General features: G+C 41.8%; 1 protein-coding gene across 4 annotated transcripts in view; it reads right to left on the bottom strand.

Annotated features, from left to right (window-relative positions):
- Positions 1–1,741: 1,741 nt before the first annotated feature.
- The window catches only part of LOC116986432 (phospholipid transfer protein), a 60,252-nt gene continuing 45,389 nt past the window's right edge, over positions 1,742–16,604 (bottom strand). For all 4 annotated transcript variants that reach the window (XM_033041970.1, XM_033041969.1, XM_033041968.1 and 1 more), the window contains 4 exons: positions 9,758–9,800; positions 7,265–7,328; positions 4,412–4,488; positions 1,742–1,887 (listed from right to left, as the gene is read on the bottom strand). In XM_033041970.1, coding sequence (XP_032897861.1) covers positions 1,783–1,887; positions 4,412–4,488; positions 7,265–7,328; positions 9,758–9,800 — 289 coding nt within the window. In that variant the 3' untranslated portion in view covers positions 1,742–1,782. The remainder of the gene's footprint in view (positions 1,888–4,411; positions 4,489–7,264; positions 7,329–9,757; positions 9,801–16,604) is intronic.

Raw genomic sequence — 16,604 nt, 5'->3', positions numbered from 1 at the left:
AGATGAAAGGATTAGAGCTTTTAATGAAGCTTGTCATCAAATGGGGTAATTACCAAATACATTTCAAATGGTTCTTTCAAAGGAAGCCAGCTACACCAATCGCACACAGCTGGTCACAATGCTAATGAATGGATATCGAGGGCCTGTCCCACTTGGCAATTTTTTCGGCGACTGCCGGCAACATTGACTGACAGGTCACCGAAAAATTTGCGGCGTGACGTGGCGTGATGACGTATGACGCCCGGTGTTTTTTCAAGTGTCGCAACATTTTTTGTTGTTGCCGCTGGATTTTGAAATGTTCAAAATCTTTTGGCGACACTGATATGACGCCGGCAGTCGCCGAAAAAGTGGGACAGGCCCTTTAACAATCTGCAGGATGCGGCCTGCCTCTTTGTAAGGTACGTCGAACAATCCTTGTTCCAGGCGTACACTGGCCCTATCTCCGAACTCTATCTCCGCTACATTGACGACTGTATTGGTGCTACCTCCTGCACCCATGCAGAACTCACCGACCTCATCAACCAGCACTAATTTCCATCCAGCACTTAAATTCACTTGGACCATCTCTGACATCTCCCTACCGTTTCTAGATCTCACCATCTCCATCATAGGAAACAAACTATTGACCAACATCTACTACAAACCTACTGACTCCCTTAGCTATCTTGACTACACTTCTATCCACTCTGCCTCCTGTAAAGACTCTATCCCCTACTCCCAATTCCTCCGTCTACGCCACCTCTGCACCCAGGAAGAGGTGTTCCATACCAGGGCATCGGAGATGTCCTCATTCTTTACGAAACCGGGGTTCCCCTCTTCCATTATAGATGAGGCTCTCACCAAGGTCACCTCAATATCCCGCAGCTCCGCTCTTACTCTCCCCCCCCTTTTGTAACAAGGACAGAGTCCCCCTTGTCCTCACCTTCCACCCCACCAGCCATAGCATACAGCATATAATCCTCCAACATTTTTGCCACCCGCTACTGGCCACGTCTTCCCATCTCCACCCCTTTCTGCTTTCTGCAGAGACCGTTCCCTCCAAAACTCCCTGGTCAACTCTCAGTCTGAAGAAGGGTCTCGACCTGAAACGTCGCCGGTTCCTTCTCTCCAGAGATGCTGCCTCATCTGCTGAGTTACTCCAGCATTTTGTGTCTACCTGCAGGATGCAGTAGTTGGTATGTACGTTATTACTTTCTGTCTGCGTATCCCACAATTCAAACTGGAAGGGAAGTATATTATGATGTACAGGAGAGCGTTTTGTATCATAGAGTGATGCAATGATTGATCGGAGATGCCCATTATCTAAACTGCCTTCTCTTCAAGTCTGGGTTCAAAGCATGGCTCTGGGACAGTAACTATAATACGGTGATGATCGGGGAAATATTCGTCACCCATACTCTGTCACCTAAAAGTAGATTGCAATCTATAATCCTATGTACAGTAGAGTACAGGACGTGCACAGGATCCTAACAGTGGTATTTTCCCCTCTCTTTCAGATTGTGGTGCAGTGTTAGTAGCTCATAACGTCATTGATACAAATTCTGGAAAAATACATAACAAATGAACTACCAATTGTTGCACCTACACCACCAATCTGATCAGTGTACAACAAAAGCTTAAAATGTTTGATTCTACACTCTGTCAATGACATTAATATAAAATGAATAGATTCCATGCAGCCAGTGACTGGCTAATCAAATGCAACAATAATTAAAAGGTAAGTAAATTGCTGTTGTTTGTCTTCCTACACTTGAGCAGCTGCCATTCATCACAGCTTTGTTCCTACTTGAATAGAGTTGTGCTCTTTGTGGAGACTTGTGTGTTCTTATTAATTACCTCCCTCAGGCCTTTGTAAAAATGTAAATCTGCTCCAATTGACAGAAAACCCTAGGAATGAGAAAAAAAACACAATTGACAATCTGGCATTTATTATTAGGCTTAAAAATAAAATTATAAATAAAATCCTAACTGATGAAATTCCAGTTTCAATTGACTTAAATTATGGCTGTGTCTTCAGGGTATTTTTGGTTCAGACTGAGTGACTAACCTGGTTATTGAGAAGCAGGTTGACAATTTAAATATTAAAATAGGACTGGGCGCTTCTTAATTTAGCACTATTTCAAATTTGACTCCACCCAGTCGAGTTTCACAGATGTCAGGAAATTGGCAATTGCTTGGAAAAGGTAAGTACCTTCCAGATTGGTTGTGGGCAGAAGGCGCAACAGTGTTTCCTCTAGACGCTCACAAGCTAGGCACAACTGACGAAACTCAACCCAACATCCAATCTCCCCACCCGATTTGGTGATCTTTTAACCAGTACTTTTCCCTAACTTGTACCTCATTCCAGTATATGACCTATGGTTTTAACCCTCTACAACAGTGTTTAATTCTTTCTGCTCTCTATCTGTCTGTGTTTGAACTCCCCCCACCCCTTAACTGAAACTCCCACCCCTTAACTGAACTGAACTTCACCACCAGTTCAACACTGAAAAGTAAAAATAAAAGAAAATGCAAGTCTTGCCATTAAAACTCGAGTGGAATATGAGAGAAAGGCAACAGATGTGGTCCATTCAGTCGCTCAAATCTGTTCCATAATTTGGAGAGATCAAGGCTGATCAGTGACCTAACTTCTAAACTTCCTTTCCCTTAATACCTTTGATTGAAATTAATGTGGAATGTCAGATTTGAAATTCGCAATAGATATTGTATCAATTGGAATATGTGGAAGTGTGCTGCAAACTTCTGCACATCCCTTTATTTGTTTCTGAACTTTACTCCTGAGAGGTGTGGCTCTAATTTTCAAATTATGCCTCTTGAACATAACATTTAAAGACTCAAAGAAATAGGTTATTCGGCCCACCGAGTCCACACCAACCAGCGATCCACACACACTTGCATTATCCTACACACACTAGGGACATTTTACAATTATACCAAGCCAATTAAACTACAAACCTGTATGTCTTTGAAACGTGGGAGGAAACCGGTGATATCAGGGAACATACAAACTCCGTACAGCCAGTACCCGTAGTCAGGATCATAGTCAGGATCGAACCCGGGTCCCTGGCGCTGTAAGGCAGCAACTCTACCGCTGCATGTTAATTAATTAATTCTTGATTCAAATTTTAAATAGGAATAGATGCTGGAAATCTAATATAAAAACAGAAAATGCTGGAACCGTTCAGCAGGTAAGACAGCAGCAGAGGGCAGAGAAATAATAGATTTTTTTCAAATCTGAGACACATCATCAGAACTGAGAAAGAGAAAACATTAGTTTTAGGTAGGAGGTGGGAGACCAATAGGTAGAGCAAAGGGAATATCTCTTAAAGGGCGAGGCTAGATGATTACATGTGGTATGAAATGCAACTCATCCCACAAAGGATTGCAAGCAAACTTGTTTTAAATTCCACCTTTCCTCCTCATTGTCCTGCAATGTTCCCAACTCACAGCTGTTTTTATGGTCACTGGAAGCAATTTCTGACCACAAAAAAAACCCCAAATGAAATTTTACTTTCTTGCAAAAGATTCCCAGGAAACTTCCCTAAGATAGCATACTTGTAACCTACTCTAAAGCATAGAACATGAATAGATTAATTTCAAGCAGGACTCTGGTCAATGGGACCCCAGGGCTCCTTCACTACAGGAAATAATTCCTGGAATCCCACCCATCTTTCCTTATAGAGGAAGTTACTTCTGAGTGAACTAGTAAGATAAATCTGCAGCATTGTTTTGTGAGGATTTAAGTGCAGCTCTTCCATCATAGCATTGGGATGGTGTTGGGGGTGGGTAGAAGTATATTTCACACTGGCTTTTTGGATAGCCTTTAACACATCGGCAAAATGGTACAGGACTGGTGCTCTTTATTGTGTGTGGAGTGCCACATGGGGTAGAGCATGGTAACATAAGACATAACAAACAAGCTGATAAATTATCACATCTGAAGAAGGGTTCCTACCCAAAATGTCACCTATCCATTTTCTCCAGAGATGCTGCTTGACCTGCTGAGTTACTCCAACATTTTGGAGTATTTGCATTTAATGTGCAGCAAACATGTCGCCTGACATATATAAGAAGGAACTGCAGATGCTGGTTTAAACGGAAGAAAGACAAAATGCTGGAGTAACTCATCGGGATAGGCAGCATCTCTGTAGAGAAGGAATGGGTGGTTTCGGGTCTGAAGAAGGGTCTCGACCTGAAACATCACCCATTCTTTCTCCAGAGATGCTGCCTGTCATGCTGAGTTATCCAGCATTTTGTGTCTATGTCGCCCGACATCATTTGCAATCTATTCACAAATTAGTCAGGTCCTGGGTAACACTTTTTAACTTCAATATCAGCAGTTACCAAACCTATTTAAAAAAATGTGTAAGTAGTTCATGCGCAGAGTCCTTTAATATGTTAGATTACTCACCATGTGGTTTGTCACAGTCTCATTGATGAGATCAATTCCTTCTGGCAGTGGAATCTGCACACCCTGCAGAGCTCGCTCTGAGCAGAGAAAGAACAAAAACTGGAGAGTAAACAGCTGAAGGAAGAGTTTGCACTTCGTACAAATGACATATTACAGTCAAGAGTTTTTCATTCTCATAAGTTCCAAAACGGAACAATAAAATTCTTACTTGCAGTAGCACAACAGATATGTAAACATGGTACTATGTATGAGGGAGCCAACAGGTCTCAAACCCTCAATGAGTTTAGGGACTTGCTCAGCCAAGCATGCAAAGTCTGTCCCGATGGATTGGGTGTAATGGGCCTGTCCCACTTAGGCGATTTTTCAGCGGACTGCCGGCGACTGTCAAGTTGCCGACAGTTGCTGATAAACCAGGAACTGGAACGGCAACTGTCAGAGTGGGACACACACACACACACACACATCGCAAAGGCGGGGGCCAGGGTAAGTGGGGGAGCGCTGTCTGAAAGTCAAGGTGATACAGACACACACCGTGATGAACAGGAAGGTTGGCGCTGTAATTAAGACAGCTAGCACAGTGTACGGTAAGTCCTTTAAAAGAGGGGAGAAGGAGTGGAGACAACTTTTAATACGGCAGAGATACACAGCTATGAAATTCGGCGGACATTTAACATTACCGGTTGGTTATCCTTGGTTCTGAAAACTCCTGCTTACGTTTTTTTCTCTGAATGAGCCATTGAAAATGACCGGTCAGCAAAGGCGATTAACTAAAACTACCTATGACTACCTTGACATAACTACATGGCAACCCCACTACAACTGCACCTACGATTACAGGATTATCGATTTTCTCCATGGCGACCAATTTTGTGTCGCAGAAATTTTTTCAACATGTTTAGTTCCCAGAATGCGGGAACTCCTCCGAACCATGAAGGAGACTCACCAGAGACCATCAGCAAACATGTGGTGACCATGCAGCGAGAGCAGAGTCTCCTGCACTCGCCTAAAAAGTCGCCTAAGTGGGACAGGCCCATAAGAAATCCACTGGAGAGTTCAACGGCCAGGAAGGCGGCTCTGCAGCGCACTGTGGAGTGCAAAGGGCATGTCATGGCACAAAAGAAGACATGGACATCCACTGCAGCCAAGGGACTTTCCAATCGTGACGTCTAACCGTGCCACTGGAATCCAGCTTCTGCGGCCGAGAGGGTGGGGTTGCTCGTGTGCAACAACCTCTTCACCGTAATCTCTTCCACGCACAGGCTCTTGTGCACAGGCTCTATCAGTTACATGCTATCGGCGTCTACGACGGGCCACTACCGCAATGTAAACACCATAATAAATAATATAAAAGTTCAGTATAGATATAAAAAAAACACAACCAGACAGTAACAATGCAAACACCAAAACAATGCTCCCAAGTTTATGTAGTTTGGGGGTTGTAAAGTTTAATAGCCTGATGGTTGTAGGCACAGTGTTATATGTTCTGTGACATACGTAGATTAAGGGTGTTGCCAGTATGAACTATGTATGGTGTAACACTCCCACTCAGCTGACCTCAACTGAGTTCATAGGTTTACTGTCAATGCACTACAAATTCACTCAGCTCCCTGGGAACAGGGATTGCAGAACAGAGGTATACATTTCTGCCATTGTGACCATACCGTGATTTCCTAAATATTGACATGGCTATGATGCTCTCTTTTTTATGTATATGCAAGACCCACCCAACACAAGCAGCTACATAATAGAGAATTCTCAGGCTATTTCCTGGGACACATACTGAGACCATCAACTTGGTTAAAATCGCAATTTAGTCTGGCAGAATCTTGTTGGTCTTCTATTACAAGGAGATGTCCATATTACAAGGAGATGCCCATAGCAAATTATGCTGACTGCCATACATTCCAATGTTAATAGACGCATTGTGGCTTGGTGCAGCCACCACAAAAGTTTTGTGGGGAAGGACCAGTCTAGGACATTGTGGGGTAGGACACTGAGGGGTTGGGTCCTGTGTAACAACCTCCCAATCCCTCCACTGATGCATACAATGAAAACATAAGTGGCATTGATACTTTGCAAGGTAATGTACTGAATTAATGATCTAATTAATATAAATAAAGAAATGACCCAATTTTATTTACTGTATGCATGACGGCATATTGTAGCCATAATCTGGGAATAAGGAATAATGTTTGTAATTACAGCATGCAAACAAATAATCTACACAATGGTGTTTGTACCAATACAGCAGTCAATTCTGAGAATCTATACAACGATGAGTGTGTAAATGTAACTCCTAACAGTGAAAGCCTATATAATGTAATTAATGTGTAAAATAGTACCTGATTGTGACAAGAGTGTGAGTGTGTAAAACTCCAATACGCTATAGAATGATGTGACCGTATATTAACTGAAAATACATTCACCGAATTGTGATAATATGTAGTTGCTAATTGTAAAACTCGACACATTTTTATCAGTGTGAAAATTTGGCATCCAGCTGTGCGAATCTAATTAATAATTAGATAATATTAATATAGCAGCTAACGGTAATAATCTATGCAAATGTAAATGTGTAACTGCCCATTGACAAAATATATATATTTAAATTGTGGTGTGCAAATGTAGTACTTAACTGTGGCAATTTAGCAGTGGCTGGTGTTAGTAAATATAGCACCCAAATGTTATAATTTATATAATGGCATGTGTACAAATAACACCGTAATCCAATAATCTCTCCAATAGCATAAGTGTGTCAATGCAGTAACCAACTGTGATAATGTACATTATATAATGAATGTGTAAACAGTGCACCTAACTGTGATAATAGATGAATATGAGGAGTGTACTTACCATTGATAATTGGCATGATAGTGAGCTGCAGAAGAGCCTTCAGTGGAGCCTGTATAGGAATCAACTATAAAGGTACAGAGGTGTCAGCAATCAGTTGACATTCACATCAGTTCATTGCTCCTACTGGTTATTATGTCTTATGATATCGAAGATATAATCACCACAGCTTTCAGAGAATTTCATGTAGTTAAACAAATATGGCAATAACCTCATTCTAGCACTAGCACTATTATCATGAAGTAAAGCAAATAACTAACAGTATAGTGAGAATTGTTTTTTATACTAAGCTTAGTTTCGACATTCATACTCCTTTGGTTCCTCTGCACCTCTTTCACTGTGTAATCTCAGGTGTACTACCACCTATTCACAAGTCTGAACTCGCTGACCAGCTCATGCATTACCAAAATGTATAACCAAAGAACTGCAGATGCTGGTAAATACGTAAAAGGACACAAAGTGCGAGAGTACCTGTCCCACATGGACGTCATTTGTGCGTCATTTACACGTCACGATGCGCGCATGGTGCTTGGTGACATAAGCAGTGACGCGCGATCACGCGCGGCGCCCCAGGATTTTGGGGATGTACAAAATCTTTGCGCGCCATCTGCATGACGCGCAAATGGCGCCCAAGTGGGACAGGCCCTGAACTCAGCAGGTCAGGCAGTATCTCTGGAGAACATGGATAGGTGATGTTTTGGGTCGAGACCCTTCTTCATACTGATTGTAGGGGGGGAGAAAAATACTGGAAAAGGGGAGAGCAAGACAAAGCGTGGCAGGTAAAAGTCAACACAGGTGAGGGTTTTATATTTCCAACCATCTGTCTATCAAAAAATCTCCCTTGCCTGTGTTAACCTATTACCTGCCACACTTTGTCCTGCCTCTCCTTTTCCCAGCTTTCTTCTTCCCCCTACAATCAATGTGAAGAAGATTTTTGACCTGAAATATCATCTATCCATGCACTCTGGAGATGTTGCCTGACCGGCTGAGTTACTGCAGCACGGTGTACTTTCATGCATTACCAAGATGTTGTTCAACACACGGATAATTTTCAATGATCTTCCTTGCAGGAAATGGCGCTGAAAAAGAGTGAGATAAAATCAAAAATGTTCTCATGTCTTCCAAAGAATCAAAATTAATTTGTGAAAAAATGAACCAGTTACAGAGTAAAAACAAAATATCACCCAAAATTGGGTGGTCGTAATTGTGGGTTATTAGGTGTGTTTTCTTCAGTAAACGGCTGCCTGATCTTCCATGTTTCAATTTGTTGTAAATTGGATACCCTTTGTTTTTTGAAGACAAGATGGTCAGGTTTGTTATGGATTGGTAATCAAGGTGTTAACCATATTTTGTGGGGACAATTCGGCTATGTTTGTTGTCATTTGGTACCCATATTTACTTGGGACCATGTGGCCATGTTTTATGTGGAGGAGGTGTGTTTGTTCTTAGTTGGTTGCCATCAGTAAACAACTGACCTTGGTTCCAGAACTCACTATAAGGTCATCCTCTGGTCTTTTGGCAATGCTGTTTTAAACTCCTCTTATAAAAGGATGGCTTAAACCTTCACATGGGATAATATCTAATCAGGATGGAACATCTTCCATTAATTTCATTAAATAAAATCATGTTTTTTATAACCTCGGGAAGATCCAAAGTGATTTACAGCCAACAATGTGAACGGAGATTGAAAGGTTCTTGATTAGTAAGGGCGTTAAAGGTTACGAGGAGAAGGCAGGAGAATGGGATTCAGATGAAAAATAGATCAGCCATGATTGAATGGCTGAGAAGACTCAATGGACTAAATAGCCTAATTCTGCTCCTATGTGTTAAGGTCTATGCACCTTTATGAGTGCATTGTATCAGCCCATACACAACAAGGTCCAAAGAGATAATTTGAAAATAACAAAATATATTTTTAAATAAGTTTGTAAAGTGATCATTATTGCCTAGGATAACAGATAACTCTCCTGCATATCAGCAAAACCGTGCCTTGGAATCATTCACACAAAGCCACAGTTTAAAATATCACCCGTGGACTGGTGGCTGAACAATGCAACCTCCATTTCTATTGTGCCCTTTATGATATCAAGACACCTCAAAACATTTTGCAACTAATAAAATACTCGTGGAAGATGGTCATTTAGGAGATCTCACAAACTACACTGTGACATTGACCAGAGCGCCAGTTTTAGTTAGGGTGATTGAGGGGTAATTTTAGGCCAAGGCACCAGAGATAACTACCCTGCTCATCATCAGTGCAGTACTCTGATATATTTTACATTTACCTGAGAGAGTAGCCAGAGTCACAGTTTAAAATCTAATCTGAGGGACAACAACTCCTACACAGTCACTCCTCAGTACTACACAAGTGCCAGGCTTGAGTTTTAATAATCAATACATTGCTGATTGTGTAATTCTGAAATGGACATGTAATTTTATTAGATTGCTGATCATGTAGTGGTGATAAAAACCCTCCCTCTGATTGTGATCACTTACCGCCAGTGATTCTAGAGTTGATTTCGCTGAGAAAATCCTGAATCTACGGGGAAAAAAAATCATCATTGCATTCCAATAAGTCTTACCTGTGTAGCACAGGACACTTGGAGGCTCCTGTCCAGAGAACTGTGCTCCTTATGATATAGACTCTATAATGTGGATGTTTGGGAATTCAACATTACTGACACTCCCAGTTTACACACTAATTCCCACATGTGTTCTCAAAATGAACTCGCCCATTCTGATAATTAAGTCAGATCTGTCTTTAATTTGTGTATTGGTGAAGTCCTTATTATTTATTTTACTCCGACTATATGTTTTTTTCTCTTCTGTTAATTTCTGCAAGGTGTCCTTGAGACTTTGAAAGGCACCCGAAAATAAAATTTATTATTATTATTATTATTATTACTACTCTGACAATTATATTACTGGATCCTGCCAAGGTTGTTCGCAATATTTTATTGTACTCATAAGCCCTACCCATAATTCTACGGTTGCACTCAGTTCTTCCCACAACTCTGATGTTGAACCAATGGAGAGCTGCCAAAGATTGCACTAAAGTACCCGGGTAGCTTGCAACGCAGGGAATTCTTCAAATGTAGAATTCCAATCATAAAAAACAGAAATGCTGAAAACACAGCAAGTTCTGTGCTGTAATTGTTATATGGTTAAGTTAGGCAACATTTGTGCAAAGAAAAACAGTAAATGTTTTACATTGAAGACCCTTCATCTGAACTGGAAAATGAAAAACATTAGAGCACTTCTAGTAGATTCCTTTTAGTTTCAGGTATAGGAACAGATCTGACCAAGTATGTAATAGTAAGGAATATTACATATAACAAACATTTGAAATTGTTCCTTAAAAATAGTTTGATGCACAAAGTACACCATTTTCAAAAACTGATGCAGAGAACAAGAGCAAAAAATTCATGATGAATCTTTATAAAATATTGGATCTGCCACAACTTAAATATTATGTCTAATTTTGCATACCATACTTTATGAAATCTTAGAGTGGGTATAGGATAAATATACTAAAATAACTATCCAGATGAACGAGTTAGATGAATAGACTGGAGAAGCCGGAGTTACTCTTGGTACAGAGGAGGGTGTGATAAGATCTGATAAGATAAGGTATTCAAAATCATAAAGGTATAGACACAAGGAACTGCAGATGCTGGAATCTTGAGCAAAAACAGAAGGCTGGAGGAACACAGCAGGCCAGGCAGCATCTGTGCAGAAAATGGACAGATGATATTTCGGGTGGAAACTTTCAGACTGATGTAGTAGGTGGAAAAGAGGTGTGGGTGGGACAGATTGGCATGATAGATGGATGCATATGTGTGGAGTAAGTAACAGGCTAGAGCTGTAAATTGATGGGTGTCAGCTATGGAAAGAATTGGAGTGAAATATAAAGCCAGAGGGAGGGGGATAATGAAACTGGATACAGTGAAACTGTTTCCACTGGAGGCCAGGTTAATGACGAAAGGATGGTGTGGGTTTTTTTTACACAATCAGTGGTCAGGGTGTGGAATGTATTGCCAAGCACAGTAATGAAAACAGGTGTAATTGTAGAGGTCAGGACGGAGTTGGATCAATATTTGAATAGGAAATAATTTACAGGGTCTGGGAGGGCGAGGGAAATGTGTCTAGCTGGAAAGCTCTAACCTACATTACTGACTTCATGGGCCAACTGGCTACCTTCCATGATGTCAGCATTCCGCTGCCAACTATTTATTAAGTGAAGTATTTGCATAAAATATGCAGAGTCTGCTGCCAACATTGAATTTGAATACCCATGGATTGTTGTTAACACTGGATTTAAGTCCCTTGGCAGTGCTTCTTACAATTGCAATTAATAACCATATAACAATTACAGCACGGAAACAGGCCATCTCGACCCTTCTAGTCCGTGCCGAAACTTTAACAGAAAGCTGCTTACATTTGTACTAAAGTCCCACCGTAAATTGGGGAACAGCACCTCTTATTTCGCTTGGGTAGTTTACACCCCAGCGGTATGAACATTGACCTCCAATTTCAGGTAGTCCTTGCTTTCTCCCTCTTTCCCCTCCCCTTTCCAGCTCTCCCTCAGCCCACTGTCTCCGCCTCTTCCCTTCTTCTTCCCGCCCCCCCCACCCCACATCAGCCTGAAGAAGGGTCTCGACCCGAAACGTCACCTATTCCTTCACTGCATAGATGCTGCCTCACCCGCTGAGTTCCTCCAGCATTTTTGTCTAGCTTACATTTGTACTAAAATATCCACGGAGATTCCCACATTTGCAGTCCAGCCTACAATTAAAATGCAGGGAGTTCAGTTACATTAAAGTACTCAGGGAGAGCTATTTGCAACTATTCCAGGTGGAGAGGATCAAAGAAGCAGCATGGATACAGTCCCTTTAACCACCAGAAACAAATCAATCATCTTTTTATACTAACCCTCGTACTTATTTTATTCTCCATACATTCCCATCAGCTCACCCTCCACAGATTCTACCACCCACATTCACTAGCCAGGAGATGCTACCCCCAACCATATCAAGGCATTCAGAGAATTGCCCCAAATTTAAAATATTTGTTGACTATATTTATACTAATCATACTAAAGTTCCAAGGCAGGTCTATCCTATTTTCTGTAACCCAGCTAGCTCTATATACAATATCAAAAGTTGCAAGAAATCCCAGCCCTAGATTGTACTGAAAAGCCCAGAGAAAGTTGTGCAAATTTTTGTAAAACAATCAGAGCTCCCAGTGCTCAAGGAGCACTACCCATAATTATATTAAAAGAGATCTTGTTTGTGTAGCCCCCAAATAGTCAATAGGAATTAGCAAAACAAATATGCCAGGAGATTGCACGCAGTTTTTAGTTTTAGAGATACAGCACGAAACAGGTCCTCCGGCCCACCAAGTCCGCACCGACTAGCGATCCCTGCACACAAATATTATCCTACACACACTAGGAACAATTACCGCTGTGCCAACGTGCCGCCCTTAAGACTACAAGCTGCAAGACTGATAGGATTTTAACTTTCTTGATATAGACTGGGATTGCCATAGTGCCAAGGTGTTAGATGGGATGGAGTACTCAAATGTGTTCAGGAAAGCTTCCTTAGGCCATATGTAGAGGGCTGTACAAGAGAGAGGGCAAAGCCTGACCTAGTCATAGGAAATTGGGAAGGGCAAGTAACTGAAATGTCAGTGGGTGAACTACTGGGAACATGCTTTGGATTGGTTAAAATAGTTATGGATATGGACAGGGCAGGCCCACAAGTTAAAGTTCTGAATTTGGGCAAGGACAACTTTGATGCTATTAGACAGGAACTTGGTAACGTTGATTGGAGTCGATAGTTTGCGAGCAAAGGGATGTGAGGAAAGTGGGATGCTTTTAAAAATGTGACAGAAAGTTCATGGCATGCATGTTCCTTTTAGAGTGATGAGAAAGGCAACTGGGAGAAAGGATGTTTGGATGACGAGAGAAATTAATGCCCCTGTCCCACTTAGGAAACCTGAACAGAAACCTCTGGAGGTTCCTGGAGGTTGCAGGTGGTTGCCGGAGGTTGCAAGTAGTGGAAGCAGGTAGGGAGACTGACAAAAACCTCCGGGAGCCGCACGGAAACCTTGGGTGGGGCGCAATGTCTCCAGAGGTTTCCGTTCAGGTTTCCTAAGTGGGACAGGGGCATTAGGCTCTAGTCAGGGAAAAGAAAAAGACATACATCAGATATAAACAGCTGGGATCGTGTATCCCTGGCGGAGTTTAGGTGACTGAGGAGTATTCTCATGGAGGAAATCAAGAGGGGCAAAGAGGGAGCTCTGGTTGATTAGGTTAAGAAGAATCCAAAAAGATTTTATGTACAATAAGGGAAAGACGGTAACTATAGGGAGAATATGGCCCCACTGAAACCAAAGATGTCATCTGTGCATGGAGCCGCAGGAGATGGGTGAGGTCCTCAATGTGTATTTCTCTGTTTTTACTATGGAGAAAGGCACAAAGACAAGGGAACTTTGGTCAGTTAAGGTCATGGTTTGAGGACAGTACGTATTATGGTCGAGGAGATGCTGGATGTCCCATGGCGAATTAAGGTAGATAAATCTCCCAAGCCTGATCAGACATATCCAAGGGCAACGTGGGAAGCTAGAGAAGAAATTGGGGGAGCCCTGGCTGAGAGATATGAATCATTGTTAGGCACGGGATTGGTGCCAGAAAACTGGAGGATGGCTAATGTTGTACTCTATTTAAGAAGGGCTGCAAGGAAAAGACTGTGAACTAGAGACTAGAGAGCCTAACTTCTGTAGTAAGCAAGTTAGTGTAAATGATCCTGAGAAAAAATATATAAATGCATTTGGTTAGATGGGCTGACTATGGATAACATGGTTTTGTATTGTTTCTTATGAATCTGATCAAGTTTTCTGAAGAAGTAACCAAGGTTGATGAAGGCAAGGTTGTAAACATTGTCTATATGGACTTCAGCAAGGCCTTTGATAAGGTTCTGCATGGTAGGCTACTCTGGAAGGAATATAAGGAGAGCTAGCTGACTGGATAGAGAATTGGCTTCATAGAAGGAAGCAGAGTTTGATAATGGAAGGTAGTTTTTCGGACTGGAGGCTTATAACAAGTGCGTTTCAGGGATCGTTGTTGGACCCATTGCTGTTTGTGGTTTATATCATTCTTGATTTGGACAAAAATGTACAAGGCATGATTAGTAAGTTTGAAAGTGACAATAAAGTAGGTGGTATTGTTGACAGTGAGGATGGTTATCACAAATTACAACAGGATTTTGGCTGATAGACGCTTGGCAGGCGGGCTGACGAATAACTAATGGAGTTTAAAGGGCCTGTCCCACTTAGGCTATTTTTTAGGTGACTGCAGGCGACTAGGCTGTCGCCACATGGTCACCGGGTGTTGCCTGTATGGTCGTGAGTAGTCTCCTCATTCGCCCAAAAAGTCGTAGCATCTTTCTAGTAGCCGCTGGATTTTCAACATATTCAAAATTTTTCGCTGACGGTCGGCGACAGTGGGCTTGACGCCAATGAGCGTAGCTTAACTTCTCCTGACATAGGTGCTGTCGTAGGTTGTCGTCAAGATGACGTAGGTTGTCGCCGGTGCTGACTTCAGTGAATTCCATTGGCAACTACGTACGTCAACCGGCGACAGGTACCAGCGACTGAATTGTCTCCAGTTGTCGCCAACAGGGTCGTAGGTTGACCGGTTGTTGTAGGTTGTCACCTGTGTGGTCGTAGGTGAACGCCCTAATGGGTCGCCGGTTGTCGGTAGCTTGATGTCGACTAGGTGGTAGGTTGTTGTAGCTTGTCGTAGATATTGTCGTAGACATTGTTGCAGGGAGGTCCAGTTGCTGGTTTTTGGGCGACCTGCTACGACTATAACAGACGCCGGCAGTCACCTAAAAAATCGCCTAAGTGGGACAGGCCCTCAATGCAGAAGTACTGAAGTAACTCAGCAGATCAGGCAGCAGCTGTGGAGAACATGGATAGGTGATGTTTCAGGTTGGGACCCTTCAGAATGGTATAGAATTTGGACATTATGTTGCAGTTGTACGTCATTGGCGATGCTGCATTTGGAGTATTGTGCTCAGTTTTGCTATAGGAAGGATATCATTAAATGGAAAGGCAGAGAAGAGTTATTAGGATGTTGCCAGGACTAGAGGGCCTGAGCAACAGGAAGAGGTTCAGCGGGTTAGGATTTTATTCCTGGGGTACAATCTTACAGAGGTGTATAAAATCATGAAGGGAATAAATATGGTGAATGCATGGTCTCTTACCCAGAATAAGTAAGTCAAAATCAGAGGACATAGATTTAAGGTGTGAAGGGAAAGACTTAATACGAACCTGAGGAGCAACTTTTTCACTCAGAGGGTGGTGTACATGGAATGAGCTGCTGAATAACTAGGAATCTGACACTCATGGAATCCTCCCTGAGCATTTCATGCTTGTGAGGGTTTCCGACAGTTCTAAATCTGTACCCAGTGCTGTGCCCAGTATTCTGTCCTCTAAATAAATGTTGCACTGCAATTACTCCATAGTGGACCATGTGAGCGAGAGAGTCAATAGTACTATTATGATACTGGAAACAGTATCCACAATTCTAATACTGTGAATTGTATACGATGATGATTCCATCTCTGCAGTGCCAGTGCTGTTCACATTGCTACTCCAGGATGGAGTGAATGACGTATACAATTCTACTGTGAATGATGCCTACAGTTCTAATAATTTATCCTCTTAATACCGTCCACATGAACTTACCAATTAGATGCAAGAGTGGGCTACTCATCTTCATGACCCTGCTTCGCCTTTTAAGAAGATCATAGCTGATCTGATAGTAACATCAACTTCACTTACCATTCTACCAATGGTAACCTTTCAGCCCCTTGCTCATCGAGAATATATCCACCTTAAAAGTATTCAATCACTGTTTCCTCTGCCTTTTGAGGAATAGAATTTCAAATATATCCACCTCAACTTGTTATCAAGATTTCCTGTTTCCACTATAATCTTTGCTCTGGCAGTTTATCAAACATCTTCGGGAATTCTGAGCAGATCACTCACCAGATTCCTTTATCCACAACACATATTACTTTATCAAAGTAAATTAGTCAAACACGATTTCCCTTTCATAAAATGATGCTGATTTTGCCCATTTACGGTGAATTTACTGCACCCAATCAGTCGGGGTAAGAGACTGTGCTTTCTGATATCTGTCCCAGTTTTGTTTCAGTTCCACACTTTCTCTTTGTAATGCCACCATTCGGTTTAATTGAATTCTTCCTCTGCAATGAATTACTTATAAGTTGACTTAACATTCTTGGCATGTATCTACAGAGAGCTTCACATT

This window comes from Amblyraja radiata, chromosome 23 (assembly GCF_010909765.2).
Source record: "Amblyraja radiata isolate CabotCenter1 chromosome 23, sAmbRad1.1.pri, whole genome shotgun sequence".
Classification (NCBI taxonomy): Eukaryota; Metazoa; Chordata; class Chondrichthyes; order Rajiformes; family Rajidae; genus Amblyraja; species Amblyraja radiata.
This window is presented reverse-complemented; position numbering and strand designations above follow the sequence as displayed.